The sequence below is a fragment of the Mastigoproctus giganteus genome, chromosome 9 (genome assembly GCF_048544385.1).
Source record: "Mastigoproctus giganteus isolate SK-2022 chromosome 9, ASM4854438v1, whole genome shotgun sequence".
Lineage (NCBI taxonomy): Eukaryota > Metazoa > Arthropoda > Arachnida > Uropygi > Thelyphonidae > Mastigoproctus > Mastigoproctus giganteus.
Genome location: NC_143583.1, coordinates 52,823,456 through 52,844,372, shown reverse-complemented (window position 1 = coordinate 52,844,372; position 20,917 = coordinate 52,823,456). Strand labels below are relative to the sequence as shown.

Below are 20,917 nucleotides of genomic sequence, written 5' to 3'. Positions count from 1 at the left end.
TTCAGAACAAAGTGAGGGATAAGAGAAATTCAGAAGCATTTCCAAAACTGAATCCACTGAAGAGCCGAGGGAAGCTTTATAGGTTTTATTAAGAACAATAGAATTCTTCATAAAAGAAACAAACACGACTTCAGATGTGATTTATTAGAAAAAAAATTTAACGGAGAAACAATACGAAATTACATCAAGTACTTTCACGAGAAAAGTTTGAAAAGAAAGACAAATCTGAGTACGTTGCCAAAATGTAGGCTTAATACTCTTCTCCCTCATCTTCAGCTCCGTCAGCAGAATCTATACCAACTTCTTCGTAATCTTTCTCTAAAGCAGCCAGATCTTCTCGAGCCTCGGAGAATTCACCTTCCTCCATGCCTTCTCCTACGTACCAGTGAACGAAGGCGCGTTTGGCGTACATGAGATCAAATTTGTGGTCCAAGCGAGCCCAGGCTTCTGCAATGGCTGTGGTATTGGAAAGCATGCAAACTGCTCTCTGTACCTTGGCAAGATCACCACCAGGGACTACCGTTGGAGGCTGGTAGTTAATTCCCACCTGCAAAGAAATAGTTATTTCAATTTATTGCCAAAATAATAAGTTTCTACATTGCAATGTGTTCTTTGATAAAGCGAGAATTAACATAAGCCAGAAACAGACTAGAATAGTGTCATTTCTGGATATCTTAATTTTTGCCCACCCTCTTTAAATTTGGTTTTCTCCTTATTTGGGACGAAATAAATTCGTTATTTCGATACAGTGTACCGCTTGTTTTTGGATTCTTACTTTGCGTAAAGTTCTCTTGTCGTAACCTTTCCCGCTAGCATCAGCCTTTAGTTAAAATTTAATGGGCAGATAATTGGACACTGTCCCTCTCAATTTTCCTTAAGATGGAAGTACTATTAAGAAATAGCGTTTTATTCAGTTTCGTTTACCCAACCATTTTAATTGCTGCTTTATCCGAGCTTTTCACCGCTAGGATTCAGAAAATCCACGACCTCTGAAATGATCAAATTACTACTAGACTGATTTTATTAGATTAGCAGCTTCGTTTTAACGTATCGGTTTTGTAAAAACGAGATTTGCTTAAAAGCATTCTATATCTAAATAGACTGAAGCTTACCTCTTCACATGTGATTCGGAGATTGCTTGTTTCATAGCCTTTAGACAGGTTTTATTGAACTCTGCCGACAAGATGATTAACTTATTTCAATTGTTATTTAATAGGTGTTTCATGTTGGTTCTCAATATCATTTGGTTATCATTTGGTAATCTTATATATTCCGTTAAAATACCTGATCAGCGTAATCGGAGACTTTTCGACCCTCAGTTGTCAGAGCTGAAATGCCAATGTCAGAGGTTTTTTAAGTTTAAAAAAAAATTGCGATTTTCTGTTCTAAGAACTGAGAATGGTTAAACTTTTAGCTTTAACAGCTATCTTGTTCGTGTTTTTAAATCACGTCAGGATCGAGTTAACTGGGTCAGAAAGAAAGGCATGAAACAATTAAGTGCTTGTTTTATATTTTCAGAAATATTTTATGGATTCATTCCTTTCGATTCGCCATTCGAGGATATAGAATCCTTCGTACTGCATTGCTTTAGCAACGTGGGACAAAGCTCTGTAAATTAATGGTACCACAGACTGCATTCCAGAGCACAACATCGAAATATGAAGGTAGGTCTCTAGAAGTTGGGAGAGACATCGGAAAAAAAAAAAAGACTGACAGGGGTCGGGAATCATCCGTAATAAGTAGATGTTTAAAAGCGAATCTAATGAAACTTTAAAAACTAGTTTAAAGTGAGCCAAATCAGCTAAGACCACAAGGTATTTGTATATGAATACATATCTCTATTATACTGTTTATAGAATCTAAAATATATTCGCTTTTTTGCGGGATGAAAAACTTGAATTTCCGCAAATAACTATTTATTGTCCGAAACAGATGACGCTCCCATCCAGACGGGAATAGAAACAGCTGCTGGCCATGGAGGGCAGATTAGTTTATTTGGGCAATACTTCATATCTTTGCTCCCAACCAAAACGCTCTTGCGTAGCGAGCACTTTTTGGAACAAAAAAAAAAAAAATGGGAGGGGGGTACGGTTGCAAGCTGGGGCACGCCTAAATATTAAAGTTTAAAGTCATTAAACAGTTTCAAACTCACCTTGAAACCAGTTGGGCACCAATCCACAAACTGAATGGTTCGTTTGGTTTTTATGGCAGCGATAGCAGCGTTGACATCCTTTGGAACCACGTCACCACGGTACAGCAGACAGCAAGCCATGTACTTGCCATGGCGTGGATCGCATTTCACCATCTGGTTGGCAGGTTCGAAACAAGCATTTGTGATTTCAGAAACTGTCAACTGTTCATGGTAAGCCTTTTCTGCTGAAATTACAGGAGCGTATGTAACCAATGGGAAATGGATCCTGGGATAAGGGACCAGATTGGTCTGGAATTCTGTCAGGTCAACGTTCAGGGCACCATCGAATCGAAGGGAGGCAGTGATGGAGGAAACGATCTGACCAATTAATCTGTTCAGATTGGTGTATGTTGGTCGCTCGATGTCTAAATTACGACGACAGATGTCATAGATTGCTTCGTTGTCAACCATGAAGGCACAGTCAGTGTGCTCAAGGGTGGTATGAGTGGTGAGGATAGAGTTGTATGGTTCAACCACAGCGGTGGAAACCTGAAAAAAAAAAAAAATTCATTTTAGGACATCCAATACTTACTTACGATGAAGAGAGCAATGTTGATTCATTAGCACTGCAAAATACGATAACAGTTCCAAGTATTATAGTAAAAAAAGCAGTAACGCTTCAGTAGATACTTAGTTACAACTTAGGATTTTAAGATTTATACGACAATGTATCTGCGACTGTTAGTAGGCATTTGAACCTATTACAGAAATGGGTTTTTAATGAGGTGTAGAGCATCTAGCTGCACGTGGAGTCTCGCTATGAATAGTTTTTCACCACATTTGAACGCAGGAACGTCCAGTTGTGACTAAGGAGCAAAACAAATAAGATGTAAGGGTCGCGCGCCTCAAAAATAGTTCCTTACCATTAATTACGTATTTTTCGAAATTAAAATTCCAATATTAAATACTGAGATCGTACAACAAGACAGCAATATAGAAAATAAAGTATTACGCAAAACGGATATTTCCAAACTAACTTGTGGCATTGTCAAACTTGGAAGACGCATAATACTTATAGCTGCTTACATGGCCCAACAATATTAAGTTTCCCACAATGGGCTAATCTCCATGCTTTAACATCTCAATATTGACCTAGTATGAAATATTAAGTTAGTTACGTTATATAATAACTTAAATTTTATCGAAAATGATTCAGCATTGAAAGTTGTTTAATAAGAGTTCTCATATTACGTGGTAAACACGCTTTCCTTTGTCTTTTAAACACCATGTTAACTGATAAGTATTAACTTGCAATAATTCATTACAAATGTAATATAAGCTTGCTGATCAAGACAAACCAATCCGCGATCAAAACGAATCTATTTTGCTATCATAGAATCGCGCACATTTCAGAATACGTCAATAGTTGCAGGTAGAAATTTGCGCTTTCATAGTGTTCAGTGTCAGTTTGAAAAACACTGTTATAGTTAGTAACAAAGCATTTAACTTTTAGAATGTAAGAGCTAAAACAAATTCAAAAGTTTTAAGTTGCTGTGCTAACTCATAAAAAAAAGAATATTTTCAAATAAATTCTTACCTGTGGAGCAGGATAAATTGCGAATTCCAGTTTGGACTTCTTCCCATAATCGACTGAGAGTCTCTCCATTAGCAATGAAGTGAACCCAGAGCCAGTTCCACCGCCAAAACTATGGAATACGAGGAAACCTTGAAGTCCAGTACATTGATCCGCCAGCTTACGAATTCTATCCAAAACCAGATCGACAATTTCCTTACCAATTGTGTAGTGACCTCTAGCATAATTGTTAGCTGCATCTTCCTTACCAGTAATTAGCTGCTCTGGATGAAAGAGCTGACGGTAGGTTCCAGTACGAACTTCATCTACAACAGTGGGCTCAAGATCGACGTAGACTGCACGTGGAACATGTTTGCCTGCACCAGTCTCGCTGAAAAATGTGTTAAAAGAATCGTCACCACCTCCGATGGATTTATCACTGGGCATCTGGCCATCAGGCTGAATACCATGTTCGAGACAGTAAAGCTCCCAGCAGGCATTGCCTATCTGAACACCAGCCTGGCCAACATGAATACTGATGCATTCCCTCATGATTGTACCGTTTGAGTGCTACCTGCAAGAGATCAAACGATTAAGAATAGGCTATAAAACTAGTTTAATTTGCCCTGAAATGAAAAAAGTTGAAATGTTGAGAAAGTAACGGTGTCTACTTACCAGTAGTTGGCTTACTGGATATTTATACAAAGTTTATTATGCCGGGACGAAGGTGAAGCGACCAGGGTTCAAAACCATGGTCATAAGAGAGAAAGAATTTAATTCTTCAGCTCATGTAATGTATCAAGTTTGAGGGAGGAGACATTTTTAAATAGCTGCTTCGGGCGCAGAAATACTCTCGGCTCTGCTTTATAACAACATGCTTAGTAAACTTCCATCGAAGATGTTTATTCAGGCATTTGATTTATGGTAATTGAGGAAAATGATTAGAAATGTGCGCCAAGGTAATTTCCTGTTAGCTCAGATTATTACTCATTAGCTAGTTAAAAGAGTGGGTTTTATTTGTCTATATTGTCGGGTTCCGCACGAAGTTAACTTTCCTCATGCTGTTGGTTGCCTTAAAGATCGCGTAATGGCGTCATAAGAAAACCTACTCATTACGCGTGGGGGGAGAGAAGAGTAATTTCAAGCAGGACTACTTATGTCTCAAAGGAAGATAAAGGGCCTTAACTACTTCGGCAATACCAGTGTGCCAAAACTCAGGAGACCATTTATTCCTGCCAATGACTAGAGGACGTGCAGTAATATCCGGGGGCTCAGGGACATTATTGGAAGGGGGCTTTTTGTTATAGCTATTCAAGAAACGTTTAGATCTTTCATGTGAGGGCTGGGTGCGTTGCATCCAGCGAATCCCATCTTCCACAATCCTGTCAATGATCATCATAAAAGGACCTCGCGTTTGCCTCAAATCATTCAAAAAACTAAAGCTAAATATTTCCAAGGCCGCTAATGAGAAATTAGATTATTTCAACATGCTGGTGCAAGTTCTCTTCGTTTGCCCTGCCAGTTTCCGTTATTTTTTAAAAACGGTCTTTGCTAAGGAAGAATGGATAAGATGGTAACAGGTTTTCATCTTACTACAAACCGATATTTAAAGCAAGTTGCCTACTATTATCAGAACAGATCTCGAAGTCTTTCGATGGGATTATAACAAAGACCTCTCCAAACAAACGAAGTATGGTAAACCCGCTGTCACTCGTCAAAAGTATCACCTTGAATGCTCAACCTTAGGTAGGCCACCGCTAGCAAGTAATTGTTACAGCCAGATTAAGTACATAAATCTCGAATGAAGCATAAGAAACTGAGAAAGGCTGCGGTATTTATTTTAGTCCATCTTTAACATTACTATTTCGCTATACGTGAATTGCAACTTCCAATCTAGCTTAAAAATATTGAGCAATCATTTTGGTGCAACTCTAGAGTGATTGAACCACAGACAGGTAGTGAAGTCAGTTCCTGGTGACGGAAAGTGAGCAAAGAGCAGTGCATCCTGTACAAAATATGCAGCCTTTGTAGAGGCTCATAATTCCATTACTGTATTTTTCAACCACATGGCTATAACGGGACGACACTACTTGCATCAAAATGAAAAAGTCCAGTCTTACGTTTAACTAAGACCATTTAAACATACTGGCGTGCGTGTGTGTGTAAGTCTTTACTTTAGATATAGAAAAATTTAGTATTCGCTAAATTACATGTGAAAATCTCATTATCACTGAAGTTTAAAAGCAAAGTTCAATTATTATGCAGCTTATAAATATTCATTCAAATATTAACTTTATTAACGGAAAGTTAAATAATGATCGCTATAACGGCTTTAAGTGCAGGCCACACTAATAATGGATTTGCAATGTCAGATTATAAATTATTTTATTCCAATCGGAAACAGTACAGAATAAGAATTGAACTATCGGAATGCTGAACTTGCTCAATTAGCGAACTAATGCTAATTAGTTTAATAATTTCGATATTGAATAGGTCTTAATCTCTACGTGCTTGTGTATTCAAGCAATTCGTAATCACTGCTTCCTCAATGGGGCAACAGCGTTTGGGAATGTACAAGCCCTGATGTCCCATTGAGGAGGTAGCGATTGGGAGTCCCAGGTTTTGTTTTTCTAATTATTATATAAACGGTACACTCCTTGTGAGTGAGAAGGTGCATCTTATTGGGTGGTGCTTTCGCACTGCTAAAAGTGAGCCTTGCCTTCTTTTAGTGGCGTGGAACACAAGAGCAGAATCATACCTCTACAAGTTGAACCTTGAGCGCAGCAGGAATTGTCTTAATGTTTTCTTCCATGTCTTATCTGCAGGTTACTGGTTGCTCAGGTAAATTCTTTGAAATGATAGAAAAGTATGTGTATCCTCGAGCATTTTCACTAGGACATCGAATATCCTATCCATTTGGAATTATAGTAGGGGAATGTTTCCCCTACTATAATTATGTACGATACATAAAATCAAGATTGTATCCACAATACAGGTTTATATGTACAAAGTAATGTTAACTGCATGCATTTTGTACAGAAATTTCCTCAATATAAGTAAGAATAAACATCAAAATAAAAAAATATTACAAATTAATAAGAAATAAACCTAGTCATGACAAATTATCCAACTATTAATAGTTTATAGTTTCGCTACACAGTTTCAGCAGTAGCTATGGCCAACCCATCGACCCTTCTGAATTTTTCCAACTTTTTGGATCAGCCAATCTGCATTCATCAATGAATACCTGTATGGAATGCCATTACATCAGAGAATTATTAACACTTATGTAAGAGCATTTTATTAATGCTCTAAATGTTGTTAGTCGTTCTTCAAAACTCACTGCCTGAAGTTTTAGAGTAAGGCAGGACCTACAGTTAGGAAGCTCGGTTGCAAGAATTATACTGGGGAAAAAAGAACAGGAAACAGTTGTCTCCTGTACTGAGGGAGGGAGGTTTGTAATTTGGGACCTTTTCAGTCTAGCCCGGCACACGTTTTACTCCACCAGCCGTGTGTGAGCGCGTTCTGCATGCGTGGAATCGCTTTCTAAAGCAATTCTAGAAAAAAGGGTTTTCCAGATGTGCGGTAAGATTATTTAAATTTGTTCCTCTTGTGAGAGTTCATTAGCAGCAATAGTTGCTCTCCAGTTTAAAGAGCTATGGACGAAACCGCCATTTTCTTTAAGTTCCATTTCAAATACTGAAGCATACCAACGACAGTGTAGCTCTGTTTACATCCAATCGTGTATAAAAGGCGTATCAGTACATTTTATACACTGACTAAATTTTTAAATTTTCAGCTTCCTGTTTCAGTTTCTTCTGTCGACGTTCTTTGACAAATTGTCGTTTTTCCCCCAATGAAAGCTACTCACAATTCAAGATCCCATTTAGTACAGGGTCAGTGTGCTCTTTGTGTTGTCGTGATGGTAGAGCAGTTGAGTATAATTGTTTCGTGAGTTCTAAACGACATCCATGCACCGGTTACTGCTAGCGAAATGAACATTTCTCAACACTTAAAAAAGGAATTCAAAGAGGTCGATAGGGGGAATGAAGTGACAGGAAAATTGATTGTTTTAAGAGTAACTGTGGTAATGCAATGTTAGGTTTTGTTAGCTTGTCTATTCGATGAAAAGAGGCCACAACCTGCTTATGGACTGCATCACGCAGTGGTCGGAGAAGCTAAAGGTGACTAACCTTTGTTGTCAGAGCAGCTACAGGCAGGTGCAGAAATTGCTTATGAGAAATGGAATCACCTGTTACTGAGAATTCGGTACTTTGCAGATGATAGAATTCCTGGTGTTAAGAGTGGGTGACCACCCAATTCTATGAAAAGAATTGGGCATTAGTACAGATGTTCTCTTGCAAACTGTCAATGCACTTTTACGTTAGGATAGAGTGCATTGACACTTGGTTCTAACGTTGACATCTGTGCAAACAGTTTCCAATATTTTTTTCAACCATCACTTGGGTAAAACTATTCGCATTTGCCAAATTATTGTACAGCTTCCTTGCTCTTGCTGAGCAAGGGCCGAAACTTTCGATATTTTTATATTAAGCATCATTTTAACCATTGAGGAGCAATGGTTAAATGATCGTCTTGACCGTCTGATCCATTACTTTGTCAATGGAAATAAAAATACAGCCACTTATTTAGACAAAACAACCTAAAGCGACTTCTTTAATACAACTTGACATTTCAATCATAAAAGCACACCCTCAGATAACCAAGTAGCTTTATGCTAGTTTGCCCTTTTTTATTATTATTATTCAGTATATTGCTACATGATCGTAGCAATTGCTACATGTTTTGCTACATAACGAGATTGCTACATGTTTCATCAAGTAAATGTGCTATCACGTTGTTTGGTTTTTATCAAGAAATCTGCTGAGGTTAAGTCTTTCACCCCCGCTTCCATTGACATGTCCATTTTCTTGGAGACAAGATTCTATGTAAAGTTATTTTAAAAAATAACGAAGGAAAAATCGCTTCCGCTTTTGTAAAGTTTTTTTATAAGTTTACAACTGAATAATGGAGATTTAAAAGTTTAATTTTAAGTTAAGCTTAAGATTTATTTGGACAGCAAGATTGACTCCCAAGTGCCAATCTTGCTGTCAAAACCCGGACTTAACTGCAGCAAACAGTTAAGCTAAGTTCAAATGTTCCCGAATTAAATCCTTTCAAGTATAAATGTTAAGAAAACGAAGGTGCTTTAAGCCGAATTACGTCGAAGTAATATTTCACTGCATTTTAAAAGACGAAAATTTGATAAATCTAACTACATTCAAATTGGTGTAATAGTTGTACAGGTATTACAAGTCACATCTGTGAATAAACTAAATCCTGGGTGCTAGTTTTAAGATGGATTTAGTTTATTCACAAATGTGAATTGTAATAACTGTACAACTATGCCATCAGTTTGGAATGTACTTGATTTATTTGTAGCTACGAACTTCGCCCCTGAACTGCAGTATATATTCCATGAGGATATAAATTATAAAGCAAAGGAAATACATCACAGGATTAAGAGGGTGTTCTGTGCATATGGTACAACTACAACTATTTCCCTTAACTTCCCAGATATTGACTCCAGGCAGGAAACTGCCTCCTGGATGATAGAAGGGAACTTCTATCAGAGGGGAACCCTTCCCCTCTGATGATAGAAGCTTAATACTTATATCGGATTCTGAACTGTTCATATATATTTCGTGAAATAGTTAAGTGTGATTGAATACAGTTTTAATAAGAGGAATGTTAATTTTAAGTGTAGCCAAACTTGTAATAAAGCAGACAACTTCTGCTTATTCCTCATCTTTACAAAAGGAGTAGAAATCCACCCGATATTTTAGATCACTTGTTTCTGTGATTAGTCAGTTAAGCCACCAATGGTAAGACAAGTTACTTATCCATAGTACTCGCTTCTATCCTCAAACCTGTACTTATGTTTTCCTGACATTTTACATTAGCATAGTGTTAGAATTTGTCAACATCCTCAAATATGAAATCTGATATTTATATTAGATTGGTTTTGAAGATGAACCTTGAAATGATATTTTCGATGTATGGTTCTAGAGGTCGCCACTAGTCTTGTTCCTAGAGGAATCATTAAGTAACCGGGAAAGCTAAAGTTTTGGATGATGAGACAAAACTGGAGATGATAAAAATCAAGGCCATATTACAGCGGTAGAACCGAATTAAAGCACTTCCTTTATCCTTGAAAGGAGTCACGGAAGTATGCCTCCTAACTATTCACACACTGGTTCTGCGGGGTATTAGTTTCGATGTAGATCTGCATCCACGGTGCGCATAAGCTGCCAATCGATTTTCAGCATCATGGCTCCGTCCGTTACTATGGTAACGGTACGTCAAGTACCGTTACCATAGTAACGGACAGGGTGTGGTTAACTGCACGTTTCTTGGCCATTATGGAGAAAAACAGCTTGGCTATTCTTGGTGCAATAGATGTTAACCGGAAGGTTTACACCCATATTTTAAATAATGGCTGAGCGAATTGTGATAATTCAGCTTTGTCCACATTCCAGTCTACGGATGTGGACATGCATGCAATAGATGAAGTTACTTTATATCCGTGCTTGTACAGCTAAAATCCTCTTCCCACAACAAGGGATGGATATTCTGCTTTTTCTTTGACAGGCACTTGGCTACTCTAAATTAGCAAGGAAAAGCAGATCATGCAAATCTAATATATTCTATCCATTCCGAGTTTCCAGAATCGTCTTTTAGTGTGTCATCTTCCATTTAAACATTAGATCTAGAGGAAAGTGCTACAGTAATACCATCTCTGCTGAGGTCTCCAACAGATCTCTTCCCAGTTGGTTTATAACACTGTTTTTGGATTCTCTGGTTATCCCTTGTGTACGTGATCTCTCCATCGGCTATAATTTTGTAAGTTTTCAATTATTAGTTTTTCCCCTTAATTCTTCCATTATTCACCAATTTATTGTCAAGTCTGGTATAGCCAGCAGTTTTCAGTGTGCCGTCTGACTGTCAATCTTCAAAAACACTGGATGTTTCGTTGGCATTTTATTTGGCTTTCAGAAGGCCAGAACTCGCTAAGCGAGTTAACTGCAGACAAATCAAAATTAGCTATTCAAGAGATGCTACCCGTGAAATTCTCTCCATGTCTGCTCTACTACAGCAAGTAGATTGATACTATTTTCGTATTAAACCAGCGGTCAACTGAATCTAATCTCGCAAACTAACGTTAAGAGGAAGCGACACGCTGAACACTTGGTTGTACCCAACGAGGAAAGGAAACTAGTTTAGACCACTTAAGGAATTCGACGTATTTTAGCATTCTTCTGCATCATACATCAAGAGTAGCTGCTAAAGCATCCGGAGTTAAGCGAGGTCATTCACTAATGCGACGACTGAGAATACAATTGACTCTCCCTTGTTATTCTCAGAAGGTCCCAGGTTTTGTTGAAAAGCCAATCTGAATGCGGAAACGTTCTTGAGTAACGATGCTCTGTGATAGAGCAATGAAGTGTTAGATTTGTGGCAGCTGTTGCTTTCTACCTTGAAGTTGGTGGAGGTGAAGAGCGGAAATTAGATTTTGTTCTCATTTTACACTAAATTTTCATGAATCCAAGAGTATCTGATAGATCTATGTAATTTCAGATAAACTTTTTATGACCTTAATATAAAGAGCTGTCCAATTTTTTGTTCAGATGTTTCTTCTGTTAGCTTTGCTTTTTTCGCTTTCTGGTAGCGAATTTAGGGTGACGAGACTGACTTCGTTCTCTGCTTATGTTGCAAAAGGCATAAGTTCTCGCCTTTATACTTAGTAACAGAAGAAAAACCCATTTTAACAGGGATAGATTCGGGCCATCGGGGAGGGCTCAGAGCGCAAAGTGTGATGGGCCCTACAGGCTCAAGGGAACCCTCTAAATCATTTCCTGGGCTGCGCTTGATGAAAGCCCTAGCGAGTACCTCATGTTCCTGTGCAATTTTTCTTCCCCCGCCGTATTTTTGAACTTTTTCTGCTAATTGTACGAAGTTCCGTTCATATTGTCTATAAATAATCGAAGCCCATATATTGATAATGGTTGCAAGTTTTCTTTTTACCTGAAAAGAGTAATTAAAGCACTTTCTCACCCGGGACTACGCTTTAATTCCCTGCATTTCTAAAATTGTAATGCCCAGACTCCGAAATGCAAAGTGTTTTCCAATCGATATTATTAGCCACATGGTGCAAGGAAGCCTGAAGCTTATGCTGCACCAGCCAAAAAAAAAATCTCGAGTTACCATCCTGAGAGAGAGAAGTAGAAAAGGAATCACCAAGAAAGAGAAGAATGATGATATCCAGCTCAGGACCCTGGGCTTGCCAAGCCCATACTCACCAGATGGGAGCCCCTGGAGTTATATTCCGAAGTTTCAACGGATAAAATTAAATTATTTTTAAATTATTTAAAATAATTCTTAATATATTTATTTTATATACAACTTTTCTTATCCTTTAATTTATTCTACTATCTAGTATTCTCTTATAATTAGAGAATTTGACTGCTTAGGGCTCAAAGGGTCGCAATGTGGGTTTAATGCCCAAAGCACTAAAACCCACAGTGCGATCTGACTATTTTAATTCTTAATAGGATCACAAGATTCATGATTTGAGGGTTTTTATTATTACATTTTTTTTTACAAAAAGGTGTATGCTCCGGTACGAATCATTAATCGTATTTAGCAGTCACGCGAGCTTGAACCACGGTCCGCACGAACATGTATACACATAAGGGGAACTATTACTTAAGTCGCCTTCCTTTCTATTTCCATTTAAATATACCAATTACCTTTCAAATTAAAATCTTCAGCTTTCATGGGCATACCAATAATTCTTAAACACAATTACACTAGCCAACAAAACATCTTGTCATACTACCGCAATGAAAATTGTGATTCTGGAGGAAAAAGGCGCTAATTCCAAAAATTACCGCAAAAAGCATTACGTCTACATTAAGATGTACCAACGTTTGATGTTAAAATAAAGGGATATATACTTATAATTCAAGTTACTATCGAGGGGCTGTTTATGTTTGGAGCATAGATTTACAACCCCAAGAATCTGTCATGATCAGTTAATATTTGGAAACCTTGTCACCGCCTACAAAAATCCTCACCAAAAACGCTGTGCTCTCTTCAAGTTGTAAATTGTTGCATCGAAATTTGAACCTAACATAGGTAAAATTCTGATTATGTTTAATCAAGAGAGGCCGGAATAGAGTGCTAAAATTAAGATTAGCTTATATCCGTTAAAATATAACCAGTATGGTACATTACTGGCTAGATTATGTAAAATTGGCATATTTGGGTAAAACGTAACTGCCTCTACATGTAATAACTGATGTGATATGGAACTATCATCGCGATTATCGAAATCCACGCATAAAAATTAGTTAAAAAAACATTTAAATTCTTGGAAGTAAAATTCGTGTTGGCTAGTGTTATCATTGCAACCAGTATCTTCCCAATTTAACATTCAATCGTTAACTGCAAAATCTTGCCAATATAATGCTCTAACCAATAGAATGCCTTTTAAATAAAAGGCAATCAATTTGCTTGCGCAATTTGTTCTCAAATTACCTACCTTACATAAAACATAATTCATAACCTGCTATTTACTTACTCTTCACAATTATATAGAAGAGTAATGACAGTTCTGTCGAACTTTCCCCCTACAGGGGGGGGTCTTCCGGGTGCAGCCACACTATCCTCCTATCATAAGAATACTTCGGTCTTCACCTTTCTGGGTCCAATTTCGCTATCTGAATACAGTCCGCTACCTGCGCCTTAGCCGGGAATCTTCATTTATGCCGTGGCCTATTATTACTAAATAAGACGGCACTGAAGGTTATGGAATACTGAATTCAGTTTCAGTCTGTCCATTGACTGAAACTTAACTTTATCTCTCCCTTCATCAATACTAAATATTACTTCAAGTTGAGATGGGACAGGCACACTTGAACTCTTTATTCCGCACTTCTAAACTAGATCTTTCCTCTTTGAAGAGGAAAGTCTATATATTTCCGCGGGAAATATTTCTTTCGAATAACATAACTGTCACTTGAGCAGCTAGGCGCCTCTGTAGCCAGAAGCAGCAGTGCTTAGCACACGCTTCTTGATTAGACCAGGGTTCGAGCCCGTGACTACCAAATACGGTAAGGTCAGGGAATGACCACCGCATATCCCCGGAGCAATATGGCCATAGTTGCTAATGCTCCTAAAAAAAAAAAACTCGAGCGGCTGCCTTTTCCTATTCGTTTAAACCTTCAATATTAGAATTTTGTTTACTCCGCCTTTTCAAATGACAATTTCCTCTAATATCCATCCTTTTGACCAGTACTTTCAAACTATACACAAATTTCCGAATGATTTATCTTCCAAGTCACTTGGCATTCTAAAGGCCATTTCCTTACGACCGTAGTTATGCAGTATCTGTATCCAGCTGTCCTAATAGCTTTTTACAGATCCTCTATGACGCCTTGAGAACTATCTTCAAGCAATATTTCACTGCTGGCTATAACACTAAACAATCTTTCCCGCTTTAAAGCAACGTGTTATGTTTATTCGTGAAGGCTAATGGCCGGCCACTCAAATATCACAATGGAGCCGGATCTCAAATACATGTCTTTAAAGGACACTAAGCACGACGTATAAAAATTAATACAAAAATTCAGCAACAAGGAAGTTTGACTAATAAGGGGGCGAGGGGTTTGTTCCACTCAAGGTGGAACAAGAAGTAGGTAGGACTACCGTACTGCTAAAAAATCCTAGCTGTGGTTCAACCCGAGCAGTATTTTCTATTTGCTTAACCTTAGTTTTTGGGAACTTTAGTTTATTCAAGTGTTTAAAGAAAGCTATTAGTTTTTATTACAGAAAATAAGCTCTCATGATCATAACAAGTGGCTATCGCGAAGATGCACACTAATAGTTTTAGTATTCTTCTCGTACTGTAAACTCCTTTGACCGTTTGTGACTATTCCAGAGTAAGAAAAAAAGTTTATTCTAATTGAGGACGAAGTAAAGTTGCTTTACAATAACTGCTTTCGAGTAATGCATTCGATAATTAGCTTTGTCGGGTTAACTATTTTGACGGTTTTACTGTCCATTGTGGGTGTTCCCATTTCTAACTGGCTCTGGGATTTCGTGCAGATTGGACTTCGTTGGAAGACCCGCACCTGCCTGTCCGACGATTGCATGCATGTTTCTTGCTTGTCAGCTTCGCTATGTGGATTACCACTTCGCAGATTTCGTGACTAGGCGAGAGTACTGCAATACGTTTATGTAACGAGGGTGTTGTTGCCTATTCAGCTAGCGAGAAGCTTGTCAAACCACCACCCCTCCTAAAATTACTACAGTGCACGAAATTAGTTTCATACATTTCGCTTGTTCTTTGGAATTTTATCTTATTGCACGCGAGTCCCGTAGATGATAAATCTCGGAGTTACGTTAAACAGGAATGGGGAGGGGGGCAGTTCTTACCAGTATACACACAAAGGCACTAAAAAACCTCAGTGGAAAAAATCTGTTTCTACTGAAAGGAATTTATGATAAATTTAAAATATTGAAATTTTTTCCCATAAACCCTGAATAAGATATTGATCTGAGATACATAGCAGCCTGGAATGTTTTAGAGAAAACACTGGCCGGCCATATTTACAAGTTTCCAGGGAAGTGACTTCGCAAAAATTTCTCGCAATTCATGCTCCCCTGTAGAGTGGGAAGTAATAATCAAGGGGAAATTATGCAAGCTCATTAATTCCATGCGATTGTATACCGATTAGAAGTTATGCTCGCTCTGACAGGAGGTAACAAGAGTAGAACGTAATATAAGTACGTTATTGATGAACGACTCCCAATCCCTCGGACACCGTAGATTCTCCATTCCTGGCAGTTGGAAAGGTGAAGGTTCGATTTCTTTCGCAAATGAATAAAACCAGGTCTTGGGGGAAAAGGAACTCTTATCCCTCGAGATTTGTTTCATCAAACCAGTTAGTAGCACCGTAGAAATTAAGGATTAGCATCTGAGTTCAATATTAATTAGGGAAAAAAATTGGTTACAGTGAGTAAATTTAACTTTAAATATTAAAAAAAAATAGGTCGGGAAGTTTGCAGCAAATTGTTATTCAAAACGGTTCTCTTCCTCTGCAGACAAAGGAAGAGGTCTTTAGTACTAATGCAAGTTTCGATACAAGGGTACTGGATATCGTGGACATGTGTAGAAAAATTAAAGCGATAAGAAATTACAAGGATATAACAGTTCCTCTTCAGAATTACATATATCCGGGAGGAAAATGCCCTCGCATTCCCCACTTCCCACCACCCTGACATTCATTTATCAAGATTAGAGTACACAACAGGAAGTTCACGATACTGGTTTTGTGAAGCAATACCATTGGAATACTAAGAAATTGTACTGGTTCAAATCATTGCAAAAATAAAATGCATTTCATCAAACTAAAATTACAAATATTTCAGTTAGAAAGATGCTATCCTAAATGTTTAACTAGTAGCAAAATTAAAGAATATAAAAAGGCATTATAGAAACAAAGAAAATCTTCGATCAGGCCAATAAAGGGTAGATCTGTTTTAACGAAGTCCATTATATAAGTACGACTCATAGAAGATTATTACATAATCATTTAAAGTATTTTCACTGACTTTTGTAAATAATCCAGTCACAGTTTTCTATGAATGCGCCTATCCTAGCAAATTTATTTAAAAAAAAGTACTGCGTAGATTGTGCAATTGGTGAATCGCAACTAAAAATAGAGGTAAAACCAAGGACTATTGACTTACTGTTTACGTCACAGATGTGAAAATTTTCTCATACGGAAGTGCGTATTAACTTTACGCAATGGCAATCTGAATCCGAAAGCATGTATGATCTTCCTTTCCCCAGTAATTTAAGAAAGGCACATTCCTTGTGCGAACAGAAGATTAAAGATTAAAATACAATTTAAATGAAAAAGTGGTACCAGTTATACGACGTATCATAAACCCAGTATTTTTAACGGTATGGAAAGAGAAAAAAGCAAATCCCCCTCACAGTAGTGTGCAATTTTTTTTTTTTTTGCACGATCAATGGAAAGATTTGAAAAATGAAGAGCCTACACGTCACTCTTCATAATGTTTTATTAAGCATTAAAATCATTTATTAAACCACGTTAAAATTAAGCGTTAAAAATTTCCTAGAACTAATCTATTAATTTAATATTTTTAAGTAACATTAAGCTTACTACGCAGCGCATAGTTTTCCAATTGAGGCAAGCAGACGACAAAACCCCACACAAACAGCAGAACGCTAGTTCAGTTGTGCTAAGGTTAAGGCGCTGCATCAACTAGTTCAGGCCAAGGTTGTTTCTCCTCCTCCCTCCCAACTTCCTGTATTATGCCTCCTAAAAAAGGATTTCACTATATATATCTTTTTTATTTAACTAATACCAAATTAATTTCAGTACGTAAAGTAAATTTTCATTAAACTCAAAAGTAGAGAAAATATCAAATAGTGCGTTTAAAATAAAACCAAAAAGAAAAAGCAGTCACCCACCTGAGATAACAGCAAGAAGAGTTGAATAGACCTGACCTCGGTAAGTTTGCAGCACCAGCCTGTGTAACGAGCTACGCCACAAACTTCTATAGCGTGAGGGTGCCCGGATCCTGTGTTATAAAACGTTCTCAACCAATCATGCCAGCTGTTCCTATGAACCATGCGCAAAGCGCCACTCACGACCGTACAGGTCATCAAACTCAAAATATTTCTACTCTGCCGCTTCACAGACCGCATATTAATGATCACTATTTTCCCATTTTTCGCTAGCCCTAACAACACTCTTATAACAATAGGCAGTTTTAAAGAATTGCAAACGTTGGGGACAGTGACAGACGAGACGGTCACGTGACACTCAGGAAGAATAATTTTTTTTTTTTTTTTTTTGCACAGAGTAGTTCCTTTATAAATGTAATTTTTTTTTTACTTTTTTTTAAATAAATATTAAGGATTTTAAAACGAATTTCTTTATTTTATTATCTTAAAAATTTTTGCTTGACGGTTGCCAAACGACTGTTCTGATACTACGCATTATCATTTCGGATTATAATTTGAGTAGTTGTTATTTGCTAACGAGATTTACGTGTTCATTAGCAGAAAATGTTTAATACGAGCACGCATGACATTTAGAAACTTAGAAGCGAGATTTGGACTATAATTCTGAAGTCAGCCTTTTCCATCAAAAATAGTGAATTGCTCGCCCTCTCTCTCTCTCTCTCTCTCTCTCTCTCTCTCTCTCTCCCTGGAGAAGCTAGAAATCAATGAAATTTCCAGGCTCTTCAAAAGAGAGCCATTTACATTGACTTGTAGCGCCATGCTATGGTCTGTAGGAGACGGGCACGCCCACAACATCCGATGGTACTGATGCTGGAGACCTCCTAAGGCAATCGATACGAATATCTTTGCAGCATCTCCAACTTATTTAACGTTGCAGATCCTAAAGACATCAAATGCCATAAAAAATATATGACGCGTTATTTATTATATCCACATAATTTCGAAGATTGTTATTATTGTATGATATAAATAAATTATAAAATATCGCACTCGCTTTTATCCTTGCAGAGGGCCAGCTATTATCGACAATTTTAACTGTGGAAAATTTTAGAAAAATTTTGTGGTGTTTGTACGATTATTTCAAATTCTTCCTTTTTGGAATTTGCTATTATGATTATAAAATATTAGAATTTTTTTTTTTTTTTGGATAGTTATTACGATTATTTAAAATTCTTCGTTTCTGAAAACAGTTTATTGATTGTTTGGTATTAGATCCGTGGAATTTTATTGGAATTCAAACGACTCGCGGAAGGTAATTTGGACTTATTCCACCCTCTAAATTCTTATCTGAAGTCATTGATCTGCTGGTGTAGTTTATTGACACTGTAAGCTACTGTAATAACGTCTATATTTCGGTTACTTAACATAGTATCATGCTTCAATGATGCACTGAAAATTAACACTTATCTCAAGATACAAGTAGATGTTTATAACGAACAGCCAAAATTAGTCTACGTTAAGCTTTCTGTGCCCATATATATGTGATAAAGGCATTTTACTTTATTCCTCCCACAGGTTTCTACTCAACCAAGGAATGGTTGCCAGAATTCTTCCCATTAAAAAAAGTACACACGCCTCTACGTGTGAATGCTCATCCAAGCAGTTCGGTTTACGTTGTGTAACTGAGAAGGAATGCAAATTCTATTCGGGAAGGGATTTCTCCTTCTTGGGTGAATGTTAATTATTATAATTTAATATGAATATTATTACTGACTATTATTTATGATATTTAATATTAACCATGTGCACTCTGCTAAAAGATATCAGAGAATGACATTGCAAACATGCAATAATCTTTTGTCGAATCCATGGTCACTGTCCTATACAGATTTTTCTTCCGAGAAAGAAAAGTTATTGTTAATAATACAATGCAGTGCTTATTAATTGTCAACAGTAATAATTGTTCTAACTTGTTGACATAAAGGAATGCAAATTTTATCCCGAGATAGAATTTTGTTTTCGTCCCTTGAGGGGAGATTTTTCCTCCCTAAAACTTCTCTGAATTGAACGCACTAATTCTGATGCAACGATCGTCACTTAGTAATGGAAAGGAGCTTGCTTATAATTGATATACTCGCTACACAGTCTCGATGCCGTTATTAATGCTTTACTATGGAAAAAGCAGGCGATATCAGGAAGCTCACGACAGGCATGATTGCCGGTGTCTGCGCAGTGGGAGCATCCTCCACTGACAGCATCCTCCACTGACATCCTCCTACACAGTGGTGGTGATTCAATTTTCGCTATCCATTCTCCTTATCGGTATAGTTTATGCATGCGGTCCATTATTAGTGATTATTGAGGGAAAAACGTGCAATGACAGGCACAAATCAGGAAGAAGGCGATTTACGATTGCGAACGATAATTAATTTTTTCGAGGTGTAAGCAAAACCACAGAAATATATAAGAAGTTCAGCACAGCTTTATAGATCCATTGCGTAACTAATATGCAGCCATCACAGAGAGGAACGAAAAGTTGAAGGGGAATAATCCGATGGTAGATAGGATGATTTTGACGATGATCATCATCATGAGTTCTCTATAACACGGTAGGTTCTGCGCGGCACACCGTGGTATCGTCACAGTCCTCCCCACACCGGTCGGAAAACGCCCGGGTTCGAATTCTCTCGACGACGCGAGGAACTTTTATGGTTTTTTTTTTTTTTTTTTTTTTTTCCCACTCCGTGACTGAGTTAGTCTGTCTCAGGAGTAGATAGCAAGATTTTCCCCCAGAAACTGGGATTTTTCGTCCAGCAAAACAGGAAAGTCGACCAGAGAACACATGCAATTTACAGACACAATACACGTGAGTATATGAATTAACTTTCCGGGTGACCCTAATGTAATAGTTTAGTTTTTTTTTTTTTTTTTTTTTTTTCGTAACACGGTAGGTCCATGGCAGTCAAAACTCAATCCAACTCCAAAATAGGTCGTGAATTGGATGCGACGCATCTGAGACACAATACAGAAGGACCCCCAAAAACGTTTCTTAGATAACTATAATATAACAATAATAAAAGAAAGGGGATCCCCATGCACCCAGATCCCCGAACCATTGTACTGTCCTGTCTGTAGTCTCTCCTTCAGCCTACAGAACCCATCACCTCTAAACAATCATCCAACATCCCAATTCTCCTTTTATTCCAGTATGTTTTCTGTGCAATAAATATGTGCTTCCTCTGCTCAAATGCTATCTTATTAATTTCAATTAGTTTCTTGACAACTTCTCCCATCACTTATTTGTAGACTGGAAAGATACCCTCATCTGTATCCTGTTCTTATCATCAATTTTAATAATTATTTCCGTTTCATTCCTTCCTACTATCATATCAAAACCATAAAATACATAAAATCAGTGTTACCACTTCAATGTTATCAAAATGTATTCTCATACCGTATTTTTCACAAATATCCTTAAGTATTCCTAACCATATATGTAACTCTTCTTTTGTATCAGATATCAGCACCATGTCATCTGCAAATCTTACTTGTAAATTTTACACCATCCTTTTCTGCTTCTGTTTTCATCACAAGAATGCTGTCTCTCACCAACATTGAATAATGTTGGTGAGAGACAGCATTCTTGTGT

The 20,917-nt window shown here is 37.4% G+C and overlaps 1 protein-coding gene across 1 annotated transcript; it reads right to left on the bottom strand.

Moving 5' to 3' along the window:
• Positions 1-124: 124 nt before the first annotated feature.
• LOC150080220 (tubulin alpha-1C chain) lies at positions 125-17,378 on the bottom strand. Its single transcript, XM_090381403.1, has 4 exons — positions 17,272-17,378; positions 3,729-4,278; positions 2,153-2,680; positions 125-547 (listed from the first exon to the last, which is right to left on the bottom strand). The coding sequence occupies exons 2-4, from the start codon at positions 4,254-4,256 to the stop codon at positions 251-253; spliced, it is 1,353 nt and encodes a 450-aa protein (XP_090237529.1). The 5' UTR covers positions 4,257-4,278; positions 17,272-17,378; the 3' UTR covers positions 125-250.
• Positions 17,379-20,917: the final 3,539 nt, after the last annotated feature.

Excerpts from the sequence above, each read along its gene's own strand:
- LOC150080220 (XM_090381403.1), bottom strand. The coding sequence starts at position 4,256 with ATGAGGGAATGCATCAGTATTCATGTTGGCCAGGCTGGTGTTCAGATA. Across the intron at positions 2,681-3,728 it reads CAATTTATCCTGCTCCACAG|GTTTCCACCGCTGTGGTTGA; the intron begins GTAAGAATTTAT and ends TTTTTTTTTCAG. Across the intron at positions 548-2,152 it reads GGTGCCCAACTGGTTTCAAG|GTGGGAATTAACTACCAGCC; the intron begins GTGAGTTTGAAA and ends ATTTCTTTGCAG.